Below are 20,499 nucleotides of genomic sequence, written 5' to 3' on the forward strand. Positions count from 1 at the left end.
TTGAGAGCAATGTAGATATATTGATAAATGTATTGAATTCTCTAACCTGAAAAATTTGACAGATGAGTTCCTATATTATATAAGTATTATTTAATTCTTGAAGCTCAATTATAGGTATCCTAGGCCTTTCTGTATTCCCATTTAAGGTTGTTTAATTTTATAATTTACATGCTTTTCATCCATGATTACAGCTCTGTAATGGCAACTTAAATGCCTCTTGATTTATATTATGGTCATATGCTTAGTAAGAATTCATAATATTTGTGCTGGGTACAAAGAAAACTGTTTCGGGCCCTGTCACCACAAAGTTACTATTTCTTGGTAGATGCTGCACATCTGCCAATAGGAAGTTTTTTGGTTTTGACAAATTCAGCCTCTTAGTAATTGAAAGACTGACCCTGTTGACAAGTTCAGTAACTCATTAGTAATAATTTCTTTGACCAGTCATAGTTTACCCAGGGACAGTAGTTTTTGGTGTGGTGATTTGGTGAGCTGACATTGTAGGCAGTCATCAGCAACATTTATGTTGTCTCCTGACCCTTCAGACTTCTCAAAAGTTTTAGTTGAGCCTACTATAATGTCTATCAAATATAAAAAGAAATCAAGTGAAGGTATAAAATAATCTAAAGTTGTGTAGTGATTGATTGTTACTGAGCATATTATTATATCCTTTGACCTAAGAAGCAGTTAAGAACTGAAATAGACTTTAATGAGAGTTGGCAATTAATTCTTTATCTGCTAGCCCTTTTTTTCTTGTAGATTATGTAATACAATATGGTTAAGATGATATAACTAGGATACTGGCAAAAGCGACATAAAAGTTGGACTTGAGATGTCCAGGGAAATCTTTGAATGAAGAGGCCAACAGGAGAGGGAAGTCAGAAAGTAGCACAGCAGGTTGTTATTTAGGAGGCTAGGAGTTCTGGGCATTCAGCTAACAAGAATTGGAGGCAGTGCAGGGGATGAAAATGACGAATTTCTTTAAAGATTACTTCCAGTGATAAGTTGTTGAAAAAAATAAATATTTCTCTTAAGTGTAAAGTTTATTCCAGGGATGGGCATTTCTCAGAATCGTTCATAGTGTATCATGGTATACCTCAGCAACTTTGTAATATGCTTCATTAATAGTGTTTTTCTATCTTCCCCTGAATTTGGAGGTATTTAAAAATGATAGTTCTATTTCATCTTATTCATAATTTCCATTGTGCCTTTTTACACATCCTTATATGAGTTTATAAATTTTTTTCTCTGATTTCAGTTAGTTATTTAAAAGTAAATTAGTATAAGATCCTTCCCCTCAAACATATGCAAGTAGCTTCTCTGAACTCTCAGTTTAGTATTCTATATTTAATGTAATTTAAAGTTATTTTAAGTACTTTTACATTTCTTTACTTTAAAAACAATTTTAGTTGGTGATGCTGTCTTCCAAGTCAGCCTCAATTTGACTGCATGTTTCATGTTTGTTGGGTGTTCCTTTAAAAAAAGTATTAAGATTTTAAATGTCATTTTCACATGAGAATATGAAATCAAGTGAGAATTATCTTGAATTTTGTTCTCATCCAAATATACACCTAACATATCATCTTTAGTTTAACAATTGTTATAAAAATAAAATAAGACTATTGGTTGAACAATTTTTTTTTTTTTTTTTAAATACAGGGGATTGAAACCAGGGTGCCTTATCAATGAGCCACATCCCCAGCCCATTTTATTTGTTATTTCGAGATGGGGTCTCTCTAAGTTGCTTAGGGCCTCCCTAAGTTGCTGAGGCTGGCTTCAAACTTGTGATCCTCCTGCCTTAGCCTCCTGAGCTGCTAAGATCACAGCTATGTGCTACAGTGCCCAGCTACAAATTTAAGTTTAAAAAAATGTAATAACCAAAAAATTTGAAAGTATTTATTTTCAATATTAGTTGTCAAATTATATTTGTTGGTTTGGAGAGAGATGGTTATTAGAAGAGCCACGAGACTGCAAAGTTGACAACAATAAACTCCTTAGCAGGTTAAGAGTCAAAGGCATCTTCAGGAGAAGGAATTCTAGTAATAAGAATCAAAAGTAGGTGTCCTCACAATCATGTGCAAAGCACTGAATAATCTGACTCCCTGCTTCCATCTGATGCTGCTCTTCCTGTTTCTCCTCTAGCCTAACTCTTTTCTCTTCCTTGTACATTCCATTCGTAGGTTCTCCTTAGCACCTTTGAACCGGCCTTACTCCTCTGACCAACACCCTCACTTTCTTTACTCAGTTCAACGAGGCCTGCGTCTTTACACTGTTTTCCCTCTACCTGCCCTAGCATCCTGATCTTCTTACTCTGCTCTGTTTCCTCCTGCTTCTGCAGTGCTTACTACCTTCTAACACAATATATAATATATTCAAGTATTTCATCTCTTTGTATTTTGTCTGTGTCCTTTTTGATTTGTTCACCAACGTACTGCAAATCCTTAGAACACTGTCTGGCACACAGTTCTCGGTTAACATTTGTTGACTTCATTGACTAAATCAGAGAGAAGCAACATTAAACACAAAAAATGGAATGACTTTACACTGAGAAACAGCACAGTTCATAGGATGGAGAGAGAGAATCACTGTGGTTATCCAGTTGTATTTTACAAAATATCCCCAAATGTGTGGCTACTCACATATCTCTCACAGTTTTGGGGGTTGGTAGGCTTAGCTGGGAGGTTCTCAGTTGAAGTCCCTTGTGTATACCATCTGATGGTGGCTGAAGTTGAAATCATCTGAGGGCTCCTTCATTTACATGATTGATGCCTGGACTGGGAGCTGAAAAATTGGGGACTGGTCCAGCATATTTTTCTCTTAAGTGGCATCTCTATTTGACTAGTTTTGGCTTCCTCATAGCATGGCAGTGGTTATGATTTCTTACAAGGCAGCTGAATTCCCATAGAGCAGGTGTTTCAAGAGGCCCAGGCGACAGCTGAAAGTCTTGTCATAGCCTTAGAAGCCTCAAAACCATGTTCCATATTTTACTTGGGAATGTCACATGCACATACAAGAGGGGAAGAAATTAATCATGTCCACTTGAAAGACAAGCTACCATAAAGGTTGTGAACTCATGAACTTGCAGGCAAAATGAGCTGTCGGTAAAGTTCATGGAAAGAATTAGGAAAAGCAATAACGAATAATAATTAAGAATATCTGGTCCGATTGCCTTAGAGTCCTGTTCACCTCATACTAGTTATTTGATGTTAGATGAATTATAACCATTTGGGATTTGATTTCTCATCAATAAAATTGAAGCTTAGATTACTAAACTCTTCTATAATTTAGCCGACTTTGGTGGGAATATTTGAGACACATTCTTAAGGAATAAATGTTGATCTAATTAATTAATTGTATTAACCATAGACATTGTCAGTCATTAAGGCCAAGAGTTAGCTATTTAAATTAAAGCAGAAAATACAAGTAGTAGGTGGGTCTCAGTTTATGACAATGGAGAGATGCTCATTCAAGTACTTGACCTTGACTGCATGTATAGGTGGTAAAAAACAGCACATTCTATCACTTAAGTTTTGATTTTTATTGTTAGATATATACCTGGTAGTTGCCATATATAAAATGTACTTATTATAAACAGAATGGTACTGTTTACATATCTATTCTTCAATGAAATTCATGTGCTTATTTGACAAACTTGAGAAAAGTTGCACTTCCTCAGGAAGAATTCTTCCACCACTTCAGGTCCACCTTTTCAACATCTGATGCAGCCTAGGATAGCTTTTCTAAACCAATGCCAGTTTCTTGGGAGGAAAGTGATGCAAAGGCTTTCAAAGTAACCATTCATGTCTGATATTCTTACAAAGCAGTGTTTGGTTAATTTTTCTCTTTTTGAGATTTTCTTAATATCGTGGCCAAGTGTTTTTTCTGTTTATACTACGTACAGTCTGAGTTGATTAAAACAGATCTGTCACCCGGCATGGTGGTATATCCCTCTAATCCTGGAGGCTCAGGAGGCTGAGGCAGGAGGATCAAAGTTCAAAACCAACCTTAGCAACCTAGCAAGGCCCCAAGCAACTTAGTGAGACCCTGTCTCTAAATAAAAACTAAAAAGGGCTGGGGATGAGGTTCAGTGGTTAAGCAGCCCTTGGGTCGCTTCATTTACCTTAGCAATAGCAATAACTAATCGTCAGGGTTTATTTTTTTATTTTTTCTTTTTCTTGAACATTATCATGAAGCTTCTTTACTATCACAGCCTAGTGTAACAGAAGGATCATTAAAGTCTAATAACCTGGGACTTACTGTTTTTTCCTTCCAGAAGGTGCTGGGGATCCATACCCAAACCTTGACTAAGCTCAGCAAATGTTCTGCCACTGAGTGTACACTCAAATGACCTCTTTAACTCATTGTCTGATGTCTTGCCTGTTGACATAATCGTCAGCATTCCATCTTCATTAAGGGGTATTATAAGGATAAAATGAAATGAGAAAGTGCTTTTGAAAAATAAAACAACATTCAAATGCAAAGTGTTTAATAGAAATTTTTTTTCTTTCCATAGTTTTGAAGAGATTAAGGATTTTAAAAAATCTTCAAATTGTGCTGAAATGCTTAGGTACTACATAGGTAGAACTTTCTGTACCTTGTAAGGAGTGTTTTGGGACAGATGGTATGATGTCTCTTCCTCCTGCCTCATATCCATTCTTTAAATTTTTTTGTAGTTGTTTTCACTTTTTCCGGATGAATGTCATTATTTCTGTCTCCCTTTCTACCACCCAGTGCACATATTTTCCCACAATTTATTATTTTTTTTAAAGGGAGCTACCATTAAGAAGGACGAGCAGACTGGGGCAATTGTTGTGGCTAGAATCATGAGAGGAGGAGCTGCAGATAGAAGTGGTGAGAGTTTAAATGTTCATTGAATATAGACAAATCATGTTGTGTTTCCTAACATTTCCAGTAAATAACTTAAAAGATAGCAGTCTTTTGCTGTAATACAACAAAACAAGTAATAAAACAGTTTTGTCTGTGTTGAAGTGTGGAAACCTCCATAAATAAATGATAAATTTCACTCTGTGGCCTTAGTGTACACAGACTTTCAAGTTATTTTAAGACCCATTGTAGTATTTCTCACTTGCAAAATACCATTAAGAGCATGCAGCTTTTTAAATAAATAAAAATTATTTTATGAGATATCAATGTTTGTTTCTAGACAAAAACCAAGATACTGTTAACATTTTTTGCCAGCATTATGATGTTGTATTCTCTGACTCATTGCAATAGAGAGGCACCAAATCGGAAACCTGAGAGGTGTAAAGATCTCCTTCCCAATCTTTAAATGTACTAAAGGAGCTAATGATGCTTTAGTTATGGAAACAATTGAAAATTAGTTTCTTTTGTGGGTTACATTTCCAATTCATCACATTTTATATTTTGTCAGGTCTTATTCATGTTGGTGATGAACTTAGGGAAGTGAATGGAATACCAGTCGAGGATAAACGGCCTGAGGAAATAATACAGATTTTGGTAAGCTGTAAATTTATTTTAAAATTACAATGAAAATCAAATTTAATCACTAAATTTCAGGTTTTTCAGATATAGTTTGAAATGTATGGGATTTGGATTTAGTAGTCCAGGATTCAAATGCCAGCTCTCATCCTTTAATCCCTGTTTATCTTTGGAAAATACCTTAATTTATTTGTGTCTCAGTGTTTTAATTTACAAAATGAAAATGGGCAGAGGTAAGTGTCTCACTGTCATGTTTTAAGGGTTAAATGAGGTAATGTATATAAGGAGTTTAGGGACAGGACACTGTCTCTCCCAAATTAAGTATGCAGTCAATCTGTGATATCTACACTGCTGCAGGGGATGCACTGGTTTTTGTCCTCATCTTGAGACATAGCCATTCTAGGTATGCAAGTAGTGAAACTAAAAGTCTCATGAAACCCAAAACTTGAAGGAAATTATTTTAGGCCTGCACAGTGTTAATTCTTAAGTTTGAAGAAACTCCATAAAGAAATGACAAATATGAAGGATATATGCTTAACTTGATTTGAACATTACACAAATACATACATGTATTGAAGTATCACATGGTACCTGTAAATAAGTATGACCTTTATATTTATTTTTATGTATCAGTTGAGAAAATAAATTTAAATTTTAAAAAGGGGGGAATTGTATAGGAACATGTAGAAATAATGACAGAATACATGAGAAGACCTCAAAGGGAAATTGTTGTTTCAGCCAGGAAAATTCTAAAGAGACACATGCCTCATTCATCCATTCGCTTGTTCATCTCCTTACTTATACAGTGAGTTTGATCACACCCCAGGACATGGAGCTGGGCCTGAACCATCACCTTCACGGTGGGGCAGAGGAAGGGAGGAGGGGAGTGTGGAGGAGGAAAGCATGTTTAAATCAGTGGGAAATCATTTTATAAAATCATTTAAAAATGGATTAATTGATGATTCAGTTAGAAAAAATAAGGACAGTCCCTACTACACAGCACACACAAAAATAAATTCCCAACAAGTTGAATATTTAGGTGCCAAGCATCACAAAATTACACAAAAAAATTCATGCAATTTTTATAATTGTAAGGTACAGAAAGACTTTTTAACCTGGATGAATGTAAATAGGAACATTACAGCTGTTTCTACTGGACTCAAAACTTTACAGAAAAAAGATACCATATATAAACTTAAAAGGCAAGTGAGATTTTAGGGAAATATTTGCAATATATATTATAAAAGGATCATATTTTCATTTACATTGAAATTATGAAATTCCTTAAGAAAATATTATAAAAATCAGGAATATTTATATGTATGATTTATCAAAAAAAAAAAAAAACCCCACAATGTTTGAAAAACTTTCATTTCTTTGGACTTAAAAGCTTACTAATGCACAGAGTTGACCAGAATATGGGGAAATAGATGTTTAGGTACTTCTGGGATATGGGGTGAATCAACAGGACTTTGAGATGGCCTTTTAAAAATACCAAAATTTTAAATGTACATACCCTTTAATCAAGAGATTCAACTGTTAGAAATTAATCCTAAAGAAATAACTTGGCAAATGTGTGAAAACAAAATTTTTAAAATTTTTAAAATGTTGGAAACTTTCAAGAAGATTGCATTCATCCAGGTGATGGCTTATGGAGGAGTAATCACAACAGCTGATAGACCTATAGGACGTAAAAATAATAGTAATAATAATAATTGCTAACAGTAATTAATCCCTTAATAAATGACACCCTTTTGAAAGCTTTGCTCCATATTAAAAGACATACATAAGCCAGGAGTGGTGGTGAATGCCTGTGATCCCAGCCACTTGGGAGACTGAAGCAGGAGAATCACAAGTTTGAGGGCAGCCGCAGCTACTTAGCCGGGCCCTAAGAAATTTAGTGAGACTCTGTCTCAAAAAATGAAAAGGGCTAGGGATGTGGCTTAGTGGTTAAGCACCCCTGGGTGCAATTTCTGGTACCGAAACAAACAAACAAATAAATAATACACATAAAACTGGAAAAGTATGAATGGATTATAGAAAAGGTTTTGCTTTCTCTTGACCTATGTAATTCAGTATTAGACTGAATTCTTAGTAAGATTTGTGAACTCTTTTTATGAAAAGTAAAGATATTGCCATTTCAAAATAAATCACTCCTTTATAAATTATTATTTACTATGTTGGGCTGAAACTGCCTCCTTTATAGCTTGATAGAGTTAACTCTATGACATTTTCCAATCCAACTTTCAGAAACTGCCAGTGAGTTGAAATTGGCTAAGGTGGGAGCATTTATACCACGGAAACTAGCAGACACCACTTATCAGCCCTGCCCGTTTTCGTGGAGTCTTGATTTACCAGCACATCACTGATAGTTGCATGGAGATGTCTTCCTCCTCTCTTTTCTCCCTTTTCACCTTCTTTCCTTTCTGTCAGCCTGTCTCATTTTCCTGTTTCTTTCTTCTCTCCCTTTCTCCCTTCTTCATCTCTTTTAAATATATGCCCCAGGTATTTAGTGCTTTTATGGAGCTTAAAATTAAGCAAGAGTTACAGATATTAAGAAATAATTGCATAAATAATAATGGCTACGATCAATGCTAAAAAGAGACAAAAAGAGAATATGAGAGTGTATTTAAAGAGGAGGCCTACCCTTGTCTGAGTCAGCAAAAATTGGTGGTGCTTGTTTTGATTAAATTTATAATAGACACTGTCTTTTCATCTTTTATTGAATCTATTGTATTTGGTATCTTATGAACCAGAATACAGTATATTTGAATGTTCATTATTTTCTCTGATGGTCACTGCTGCTAAATGAATCTTGAATTTATAACTGTAGTACTGACAGTAGAGGTATTTTGTCTCCAAACACATAGATGCCAATAGGTAAATGTAATAGCCTTTAGAACTTTGCACATACTTTCTTCTGGTCATTTAATATTGTGTTTATTTAAGGCACTGTTCATAGTTTGTGTTCTATTTTGAAGTAACTTGACATGGATGATAACATATTCATGGATACCGTAGAAGTACACAGAAAGTAAAAGTGGATTTGGTCGTTAATGTTTTTTAACTTATTTGACAAACTTTAGAGCTTTCTCACATTACTGGAATTTCTACAAAAATAGTTTCCTCAGTTTGGTCTAAGAGTAGTAATCTCAAGCTTGTAAATTTTTAGATGTATTTATCTTTCTACCTATTTTATCTTATTTTTCCTTGGCAATAGTTTTCTTATGACTCTTTCTTTCATCCAATATCAGGGTCAGTCTCAGGGAGCAATTACATTTAAGATTATACCCAGCATCAAAGAAGAGACACCCTCCAAAGAAGGCAAGGTAATCATTTCTTAAATATATTTTTGCATGTGGGAAGTAATTTTTTTCTTTTTAATACCTATCCACTTTTTCACCACAAGTTTATTTTCATATTCTAGTGTTTTAGATCCTTTTTTCTTAAAATATACATTGCAAGAATGTAGGCCATTTCACATTTATTTTATATTTATTCTTCTTCAATGAAACTTTCCTCCAGATGTTTATCAAAGCCCTTTTTGACTACAATCCTAATGAGGATAAGGCAATTCCATGTAAGGAAGCTGGGCTTTCTTTCAAAAAGGGAGATATTCTTCAGATTATGAGCCAAGATGATGCAACGTGGTGGCAAGCAAGGCATGAAGGTGATGCCAACCCCAGAGCTGGCTTGATTCCCTCAAAGCATTTCCAGGAAAGGTGAGCTCCTGGCACAGAAATGTGGCCTTTTTTCAACTGACCTTTTGTTCTCTGAAAAATTTCATTCCATCATAGTTGCGATAAAATAAGCTCTAAAACCCTGCCTTAGAATTCATTATCCCTTGGGTTTGGATTTCTGTTTTGTCTAAGTAAGTATGAATAATGACCAAAAATAATATGACAGTACCAGGTCATCTTAAGTTTTTGTTACAAAGCAAATGGAAAACAGCCCATTAATATCCAATAGTATTGAGGTGAAAGGTGGAGAAAAAACATAGTTGTTTCAGGAACAGGGCAAATAAATAGGAAAAAATTAAAGTACATGGTTTGTTGTTTAACTTGAGGAAACTGCATTGTGTTTTCCCCTCCCTAACTTGCAAGGTTGGTTTTGTGTGTGTGTGTGTGTGTGTGTGTGTGTTTTAGGATTTTTAATATTTTGCTGCTTCATTAATTCAGACATATGCTGAAAATTGATAGGCATATTGACCTTTTATTCCTCCAGGAGATTGGCTCTGAGACGACCAGAAATACTAGTTCAGCCCCTGAAAGTTTCCAACAGGAAATCATGTAAGTTTGTTAATAAGAATGCAGAGTAACTAAATCCTGCTGTTTATTTTTGACTATTAAAGCAGGTGCTCATGGAAGAAAACAGGATCATATTATCTTGCAATAGCTTTTGGATTATCATTTCTCAGGAACCAAAGACATAAGAAATCCACAGTAGGAATATTAATGTGAATCTTGTGAAGAAAAGTGTGGTTGGAGATGTTTATAATAAACCCATGACTCACTCTTTAAGAAAATAACTCAAAACTACTACTTTCTTTGATTTCCAAATTTAACTATTTTGTAAATGTAACCTAGACTACAACTCTTCTTTCTCCAAATTCAGGAGATTTGGGTAGGATATTTCCAGATAAGGATTAGTGCAAAACACCACTTATTTTCTTGGGCACAAAAGCATTTGTACCTAAAAACAATTATGCTTCATAATTCCTTTCTTATCCACTGATTGTAAAAATCTGACCTTTGTTCCATCCGATTGAATTTATTAGCAGACTAGATTCCAAGAAAATGAGAGTAAGAAAAAGGATGATGTAGAACTACTGAAAAACATTGTTTATTTTTTTTCTTTCATCTTACCCTTTTCTCAGCTTTTTTTTTTACTTCCCACCTCCTGCCCTCTCAAGTCTCTAGTTCATAAATTTCAATTTCATCTCCCTAAATGTTTCATGGTTCTGGTTTTCTTTTAATAGTTTTTTTTAAAAAGTCCTTTGTTTTAAGCATAGAAATTGTACATTAAAAAGTAAAATGAACAAATAAATGGCCCTGGAATTTTACACCAACATCTGTTTTTAGTATTGTTGCATTTTTCACATCTCCTGTTACTTCTGTCAGTTTGTAGAATCTTAGAGCCCAGGAATCACATGGTACGGGAGCCAGACTACAGTTGAGTATAAATCCCATAGCAAGCAAATACTTTAAGTAGAACACTGATTCAAAAGCCTGCTTGTTCTCACTACATTAAGTCTGTGTGGAAGGAAAAAAAAAATTGCCGTATTACATGTAGCATTCTAAGACATTAGAAGGCTTAAAATTTAATGTTGTGTTGTTTCTAAGCATGGCAACTTTTCTTTGGCAACTCCCTGCTGAAAGGAAGGTTGAGACATCTACCTGACTGGCTCTTTAAGGGAGCATTAGATCAGAAGTGTACCCATATTTAATGTGTTTGGTACTTAGGGGTAAACATGTATCACTGAAAAATGAGGAAAAAATGACTACTTAAATCTGAATGCAGACTCAACTTTGTTTGAATCATAACAACTTAGAATTTATGATTTGATATAATTATGAATTTTGTTATTTAAAATTTTGATGTATGTGTTTTTTTTTTTTTTGCAAAACTATATATAAAAAGGTGATTAGCTTTTCAATAGCTCTCCCAAATTGGATTTGGTATAGATGTGTGTGAATTTGAACATGAGGGGAGTGTGTGTGTGTGTGTGTGTGTGTGTGTGTGTGTGTATGTATGTATGTGTGTGTATGTATGTATGGGTGTATGTGGAAGCATTAGTTGTAATAAAGTTTTTTGGTCTGTTGATTTGCAGAGTTTCTTTTTGATGTTAATACCTTAGTTTTTAGATCTGAGAAGTATTTTTTTTTTTTTGGCTTTTTTCTTTTTCTTTTTTTGCCTCTTCAATGCCATTCAGAAATGTTTCTTGATCTCCCCTCCCCCATGTCTCTCTTTTCTTTTAAACTAGGTATTGATTCATTAAAAGATGTATTATTTGTACTCATATGTAGGTGTTACATATTTTCAAGTAAATTTAGCCAAGATTATCCAAATAAATCTTTAGAGTATGGGAAATATGGCCTTGTTCAGAGACAGTATGTTTGTGTGAAGATTATAGAAAGCTAGTGTCTTTATTCTGAAAGAAATGAAATTCTGTTTGATTTTTCTTTGAATATTGTTTCATAAACTTACAGTCTGTTCATAAGTCATTGTGTTGGTTCTGAACATTCTTAATGGCATTTAAAAGCATTTTAACCTGTGGATTTGGTAGTGATTTTTTAAATTTAGCTGTATCTTTTAAAGGTCATCTGACTCACTGCTTCTTAGAGTCAACATTTGGTGCTCAGATTTTTGGAATAAGAATTTCATGTTACCATACCCTTTGCTAAATTATAATCTATAAGGAAAGTTAAAGTTGATCCAACATAATTTTTATGATTTTGAATATTAATTCATGATGCAGGTTTTAAGGAAAGCTTCTGATAGTGTTAAATTAAATGCTAAATTTCTGAAAGAATAATTCTTTCATATTTGTGTTGAAACTTTATGAAAAACTATAGTGATGAAAATTTTCCACACTTACTTTTACAAGTGCCTTTAAAACCTAGGAAGATATTGTAAGCATTGGGTCTGGAATAATGAACTTAGTCATGTAATAATATGTGTCAAATTTTGTCATTGTGTGATTGCTTATATTGGTATGATTTTACTCTGTATTTGATTCGTAAGTGTATCACCATATCGAAGTTTCCATGGAGAAAAAAATTTCATGGAAGGTGACTCTGGAAATATGGAGGTTCAGTTAATATCAATATAGAAAGCAAAACAGGAATGGCAAATCCTAATCCTGTCATCTTTGCAGTTGTATTTGTGCTACAACTCTGGTTCCTGACTCCAAGGTAAATAAAGTCAGGAGGCATGATAATAGTAACCTCTTTACGCATTGAAACTAGCATCATTATGCAAAACTCTCAGTGTAGGTTCATTCATCTTTGTAGCTTGGTTTTTATCTCCCCTTAAGAATCTTGGTCTATTGAATACATATCCAGAAAACAGACTTCTCAAACAAAATAATTTGCTTACTAAAATTAAACATCCCTAAAAATGAAAACATGGACTCTTAAAATGAAAATATTTTTAAATCTTAGAAGTTTAATATGGGGACTCATGTCCTTTTCTCCCCTCTTCTGCTTTTTGGAGGAATTGCCTATCCAACAACAAAAAAATTTGTAATAGAACTTTATTTTCCTTCCTCTTATCATCTAATGATAGATAGCTGTCCACCTAATGGATTTGTATCAGTAACAGAGACAAAAGAGCAGACTTAGATGTCTGATAGATTTTCTTTGATATGATGAACTTTGGATTATTACATAAAAGAGGGAGCTTAAGTGTTCTGGAAATAAGTATAGGTGAATCTTATGTCTCAAGTCGCATACAGGAATATTTTTTTATAATGAAAACTTGGCAGCTTACATTTCTGTGTCAAAATAATTCAATTATTTTTGTAGTTCAGTTGCATTTATAAGGCATATGATATCACCTGACCTAAAAAAATGAATTTATTTGAAATATTGTTTGTTCCTTTTCTATTGAAATCTAAGTATGTGAATTAAGAATTGTCTTCCTAATTGCATTAACACTGACTTCAGTAGGATGTAATTTGTATTTAAATGCAGTATAAATGGTCTTCAGGAAGGGTGGAGAAATAGCTCTCTGTTATATAGTGTATTTTAGAGCAGAATATTCAAGTATGATTTTTATTTTCAGCACTTAATTTCCTTTTTTAGTTATGAAAGTGTAAGTACCTGAACATTTCTAATACGATAGTTTAAATAATACTAACTTGTAATCTTTTAGAAAATAGTCTTGTAAAATTCTTGTCATAAAAGAAACAAAAATATATGATTTTTGATATTTTAAAGCTTAGAACTTAAAACCAAAATTTTAGAATTTGTTTCAACCAATTTCAATTATCAATGTGGATAAAAAGAAAATATTTAACTGCAGACTTAGGATGTCCATTCAAACGGGGTGTAACCTTCCTTCAAAGACAAGCACACTGCAAAAGGCAGATCAGAATATCCAAGGAAAGAATTTAAACACTGAAATAATGAATTTCCTCTACATGGTCCCAGTATCTTAGAAGACCACACATGTAAGAATAATACATGACAGGAACTCAACAGGTTGTTGTAATAAAACTTTTCAAGTTCAGTACATTCTTTCCTCCTGGCATCCTCAATAATGTTTATTCAGTGTTTTCACACATAAAGTTAATTCAGAAACAAATAGATTGCTTAGTTGTGAAAATTAGATTTGTATGTATAAACTTTGTCAAATGTTTTCTTAACGTCAATGAGATTTTCAGTAAACAGAAACACATGGAGTTTTTAAAAATTCTTGAAAGTATTTCCCTCTATGGATTAGTCAGCTTTCTGTTATCTTAACAAATACCTGAGATAATCCACTTATAGAAGAATAGGTTTACTTTGGCTCACAGTTGTGGGGATCCCAGTCCATGAATGATGGGGCTTCATTGTTTTTGAGCCTGAGGCTAGGCAGCACATTGGGCTGGGAGCATACAGTAGAACAAAGCTGCTTCTTGGGTCCCACAGTCCTTTAAGAGCATGCCTTCAGTGACTGGAATATCTCCCACTAGACACCACCTCTTAAAAACTTCCACCGCTTGCTAATAGTGCCAAACTGTGACAAGTGGACCTATGTGACAAATGTGACAAATAGTGCCAAATGCCTCTAACACATGGACCTTTGGGAGACATTCCAGATCCAAATTATACTATTCTAATATTTACTGATAACATTTGAAAGAACCAAAGTTCAGGGTTTGTGTAGAAATGGGTGCAAATGAACTAGGTTGTAAATTTCACATCCTATTACTTCTTCCATCATCATATGGATGAGGTATTATTATTGCCTGCTAGTCTCAGTAAACTGTCTTCTCTTTGCATATTGATGGTGTTGCTTCCAAAACACTCTCAGTAGATTCTTCTAGCTTGATGGGTTCTAAACCATTTCATCTCTCGGATTTTGTCCTGGGGACTCAGTGCCATGCAGGTAGGAAAGAGATGGTTAATAGTTAAAGAATCTGGTCTATGGACAAGGATTATTGCAGAATTTTAGGGGAGATTGTAGTAGGTGAGGGTAAAGGGAACATAAAAAAGCAGATTTTTGTCTTGCCCATGTGAATAATACCACAGCAGTGTAGACTTAAGATTGCTGCACTTGTCAAGAGTGTCAGAAGTGTCCCACTCAGAGTTATATCCAGTGGAATGACCAATTGCAGAGCTCATCCCATACTCCCCATGAGAGCCTTTCTAGTCCATTCACTGAAACAGTAAATGTAGTTTTCTCCCCCATTTTTTGTTTGTTTTATGGTACCAGGAATTAAACCCAGGGGCACTTTACCACTGAACCACATCCCCAGCCCATTTTATTTTTTATTTTGTAACAGGGTCTTCTAAGTTGCTTAGGTCTCACTACGTTGCTGAGACTAACACTGAACTTGTGATTCTCCTGCCTCAGCCTGCCAAGCCACTGGGATTACAGGCATGTGCCACAGTGCCTGGCTTAAATTTATCTCGTAATGTGCTTTTTGGCCCCTTCTGTGGTTCTCTTTCCTCTCCTGTCCCTCAGTGCTGGAATTTAGTGGATGGTGGACTCCTGATAACACTGGGAACAGGAGCCAGCCCTCCCTAGGCTCTTGTCAAGAGATGCACTCTTGGGATGTTGACACTGTAGGAGGCAATGGGAATAGACAGGAGACTTGAAAAAGCATCATGTCCTTACTTCCCTCCTCATTTTATTCTCTAGCCCAGCTCTTGATTAATCATAAAATCATTTTAGCATGATAATATGGCATTGTAATTAGACACTCATAAGTCTGGAACCAGATTGGATCCGTATTCTCCATTTGCCACTTAACAAGTGTTGTCCCATCTGTAAAAAGGGGATAATAGTACTGGCCTTATATAGTTGTTGGATAAATAAATAACTGTGCATTTAATATACCTTAGAACAGTTCCTTGAACGAAGTAAAAACTGTGTGGTTAGCTCTCTTCTGTGATCAACTCTTTATATATATTTCTTCCTTTTTCTAACTTGCTAATTCTTAGAGAATCTGTTCCTTTGCTTTTCCTACTGAATGTCTGTTAAGCATGAACTGCTACTGGATATATGTGTGCTAAAATATAGCATTCCCTTTCTCAAGAATAGTATGGGACATATTCTTTTGCAAATTTATGCAGCATATTCATGACCTTTTATTAGAACATGAAATATACATATATGTGATATAGAGTTTATTTTTATGGTATATTGGTATTGGCATTTTAATTTTTTATTTTTGTTGGCATGGCTTTTATCATCTGATTACCATGACATTGAGTCTTTAATCAAGGGTGCAATACTCAATTAATCCTAATATTCCTGTCAAAAATGTAGACATTGTTTAACAATTCACTTTTGTAGCAGAGTATAAGAGATTTTGTGATGATCAGTCGTAACTAACCACTCATTATTTCCATCATGCCTAGATGTGTCGGGCAGGGTTAACCCATATCACATAGTTTGCTCTTTGTTTTCTGATGATTTGTTTTAGATGCACATGACATTTTGGAGCTACAAGAAAATATGCATAAATAAACTCACAGTATGGGTAACTCATAAAATGAGCCTGAGTACTAATGGTTTGCTTATCATATTGCTAAAACTTGTCAAGTAGAACCAACAAAGACCAATGTGTATTTGAAAAATAAAAATATAATGGTATATACACTTTGCCCAAAACATCTTCACTGACTGCCATTCTGTAGTTGGGAAGCAAGTGAGCAGAGATGTGTTCTTACCACTCCTATTTGCCCTATGTGGTCATGTTGTAAAATATGTTTGACCTTAACTCATGGTTAGGTTTGGTTTTTGGATGTTACCAGAACTTTTTTCACCCTTTACTAAAAGTTAGTCTCATCCGATTTAACTATCCTATTAGTAGTCTAAGAACTACAGGACTTTCTTTTTTAAAATACTTTTTATCAGATAATATAGACAATGAAAATAAAGGGTTCCATCTGACTAATTTGATGTGTATAGTAAATGGATTATTGTCAGGATATTTAGATTTCAAGGGCAAAATTTATTGTTTCTAAAATTCTTTTTTTGGCCATTTTTATCATGAAATTTCTTCAAATATCTTAAATATTGACTTGTAAAGAAAAACCAATTTATGAAAATAAATCAAGTTCCCTTATTCAAGTTATCATTTTGAAAAATTGCTGAGGATTTTTTTCTAGTTATTTCCCCTTTTGGTTGTTACATGAAGGCTTTGTGTTTTTTACTAAAGTGTGAAAGTAGACTAAGTTTATACTGCAGTCCAAAGTCTAATTGTTAACTAATAATTTTGAAACATTTAAATACTTGTGTTTTTTTCCCCCTTGGCTTTTCTAAGATGAGGAAGCAGTTGAGTGTGGTAGGTGTAGTTTGTTTTTTTTTCTTGGATGCTACATCTTTCTACTTTAATTGTATTTTCTGCTCATTTAACCATACTTTCTCATTTTCTTTGTGCTTCTCAGAGGAAATTAAAGGTACATGTATGAAAGTTTCCCTGAATAGTAATAGTACTTAGTGGTCCTAAGTCTAGGATTAAAGCAAATATATCAAGCAGTTTATGAAAGAGAACTCTCTTGTACATCCAAACTTCCATCTTGACATTTCAGTACCAAAAGTCATGGTTGTACGTTGTTTTGGAAAGAAATGTATTTTGCATTTGTTTGTTTGTTTGTTTGTTTGTTTATTTATTTTTGCTTCATGTAGAAGAAATACAGAATGTAATCTCAAATAGCACATTATGTATCTCTGTCAGTAGTCTTGAAGGTGAATAAAGAAAGTATTCATATACACTGATGTATGTTCAGTGTATTTAGATATATTGACAGACTTATTTTGATTAGGGATATAGGGACCATCTTCTCAACTTTATTATCATTAGTAGTAGTACCAGTAGTAGTTGTAGTTTTGGATTGAGCCCAGGCCTCACATATGCTAGGCAAGTACTCTACCTCTGAACCATATCTCCAGTCTGTGTTAATCTAGGGGTGTATTTGTTTGAATATTACAGACTAAAATCTTAAGTACTTAAGTACTTCACTGCATAGCACATTATTTACTTTCAAATATTTTTATATATTTTTAAAAAATAAAAATGGAAATATTATTCCTTTATTTCTTTCCAACATGGAATTAGTACCTGTCAATAGAAAGAATGTATTTTAATCTTGACTTTTTTATCTAATCCAATGAGCCAAATTAAGTGCTGTACTTTACATATTGTCCAAGAGCCTGATTTACAAAAATAAATATTCTTTGAGCATCAAATGCTGTAGTTTTCTTAACTGTAAAAGCAGAAACATTTCAGACAAGTCTTTTATAATAATTTTCTTGGACCTGCATCAAGGAACCTCTGAAAAAGGTTGGAAAAAAAATCTGCATGATATTTCAAAACATTAAAACTTAAATATAAAACAAAATGTTTTATGTTTAAGAGTGGCATTGTGAGGGCTGTTCTATGCTGTGCTTTACATGATTGATTTGAGAAATTTATTTTTTTGCATCTGTGGCTGGGCTTCTAACTGTTCTGCTTTATTTCTTGGCTTTTGTTCTGTATGCTTTTACACTCCATCCAGAGGATGCTGAATATGCTGGTAACAACAGTGGAACATATATAGGTGAGCAACTGGTCATGGAAGAGGATTTATTTCTTTTCATTGCTTTCTTCAAAATCATATTATTATTTATCTTAAATGAGCACATTTGCAATAGCACGCTCTGATATTAGTGGGGGTAGCATGAACCTTTGTATTAAACAGGCTCAGTGGGCTAAATACAAAGGAGTTCATAATGTGCTCTGGTTCCTACTCAGGAAGCTTTCCAGACACTCTACCTTGGAAAAGCATCACATATATTTTCAAAGAGGTTGAAAATGCATCCCATTGGTGTTGCCATTCTATTCAAGTAACAATATCTGTACTTTTTAAATGATCTGATTAACTGATTTATTCAAAACTTCTAAAAAACGTTTTCTTCTAAAATAATTTCTTGGTTTTATTTTGTTATTATTTGCTATTCCCATAATGACCATAAATAACCATTGGCTGAACCCCATATATAATTGAATCTTAACATTAACTTTGTAATATGTATTGGAAGGAGAAATTTTTTGTTTGGAGATTTCAAGGGATACTATGAACAGTGGCAAAGATATCTAGAAATCATTAGAGCATCAAAATTATCATCATCTGCATTTCATTTCCAATCTCTCACATTTTAGTCATGTTTAGGCATGTTCAGAAGTTCTCTACTTTCATTACTGAAAGGTAGTAGTGTAGAAACACAGTTTTAGAGATGAACTGCTTAAGCAACCTTAATATTAACATTTTTACACATGATGATACTATCTCCTGGTTATTGAAGAAATGGTCTAGGTATTGTACACTGTTTTTAAAATATATTGTCTCCAGTACTCTGAAGTTTGTAGTATTATATCCATTTTACAAAAATGAAAATAAGGCCCATAAAGTTTACAGTATTTACCCAAGAACTAGAAAATAGTAAATGATGCATCCTGAATTTATGTCCACATTTGTATTGAAATACCTAACCTGTTATCTTTTACAATATGCTTCCCTCTGGATTTTCGTTTTGTGAAACAAACCAGAAACCCTGTGCAGAACTATGAAATAGTCCATTTTGTAGTTTAGAGAAAATTTAAGAGAGAATTAAATGATCATTAATTTTTTACTTGTTTCAGAAAAATACAGTGTGCTAGATCATCTGTGTGTTAACACCTCCCCTTCCATCTGCCGAATCTTTAAACAGTTTAAAACGCCAAGAATTTATTCCCATGATTCCATGGTCAGCTGCTGTTCTTCTGGTCTGGTTCAACTTGGGGTTCTTTGCAGACTCTTGGGTTGGTTGGGGCCTGGTTGGTTTGGGGAGTCAGCTGGGTGAACTTGTTTGTTTCACGTGCTTTCACCCTGCAGTAAACTCTGCTTGCGCAGGAGTCTCAGAGTCTGTAGAGCAGCAAGAAAAAGCAGTCTCCAGTCTGTGAGTGCTTTTGAAGCCTCTGCCTGCATCATGTCTTCTAATGTCCCCTTGGCCAAAATCAGTTTCCTAGGCAAGTCAAAGTTGGTGTGGAAGACTCCCTGAGAGCTTGGATACTGGAAGGTGTGATAAGAGCAGGTATTACTGCATGCTTCTGCTGATCTCAAAAATACAGACAGTGGTACCTATTCTCCCTGCTTTAAGATCTTAAGCTCAGTGAATTAGACAGTGAGGACATATACTTCCAGTGGATCCCTGTGACACAAAGTGTCATGTGATGAGTGCTATAAAATGCTGATTCCAGAGGAAGAGAATCCACCCAACTGAGGCAGTCAGAGCCTTAATTCTCAAGAGATGACATTACAGCTGGCACCAAAGGTCAAATGGGATTCTAGTTAGCAGCAGGGGATAAAAATGGAAGCAGCTTAGGAAGAGGTGAATGTTGCAGAGCACAGGGCCTATTTAAGTTTGGGTGATATGTAGATAATAAGGTTGAAAATTTAGTTCAGTTACTTGACATTGTGAGATCTTAAACATCAAGCTAAGTAATTTACACATTTATAGAAGTTTTGCCTGATTTTTATACTCAACATATTTCTTTTTTATTGGTGCAGTATAATAATACATAATAGTGGGATTCATTATGCCATATTCATATATATACACATATACATACACACATATCTACACACAACATAATTTGATCAGTCACTTTCCCTGGTACCTTTCTTTCCCTCCCCTTTTCCTGACCCAATTGCTCTATTCTACTGATCTCCCTTCTGTTATTATTATTTATTATATTTTATTTAGTACACTGAAATTACATATAAAAGCAGGATTAATTGTGGTATATCTGTAAGTGGACATAGTATAATTTGGTAGATTCCCCAGTATTTCCCTGTGCCCTTC

The 20,499-nt window shown here is 34.3% G+C and overlaps 1 protein-coding gene across 2 annotated transcripts in view; it reads left to right on the forward strand.

Annotated features, from left to right (window-relative positions):
* Window positions 1–20,499, forward strand: part of MPP7 (MAGUK p55 scaffold protein 7) — a 228,652-nt gene that overhangs the window by 163,732 nt on the left and 44,421 nt on the right. For both annotated transcript variants that reach the window (XM_079106920.1, XM_079106921.1), the window contains exons 7-11: window positions 4,770–4,851; window positions 5,393–5,478; window positions 8,715–8,789; window positions 8,986–9,182; window positions 9,685–9,749. In XM_079106920.1, coding sequence (XP_078963046.1) covers window positions 4,770–4,851; window positions 5,393–5,478; window positions 8,715–8,789; window positions 8,986–9,182; window positions 9,685–9,749 — 505 coding nt within the window. The remainder of the gene's footprint in view (window positions 1–4,769; window positions 4,852–5,392; window positions 5,479–8,714; window positions 8,790–8,985; window positions 9,183–9,684; window positions 9,750–20,499) is intronic.

This window comes from Sciurus vulgaris (genome assembly GCF_902686455.1).
Source record: "Sciurus vulgaris genome assembly, chromosome: 12".
NCBI classification, from domain to species: domain Eukaryota; kingdom Metazoa; phylum Chordata; class Mammalia; order Rodentia; family Sciuridae; genus Sciurus; species Sciurus vulgaris.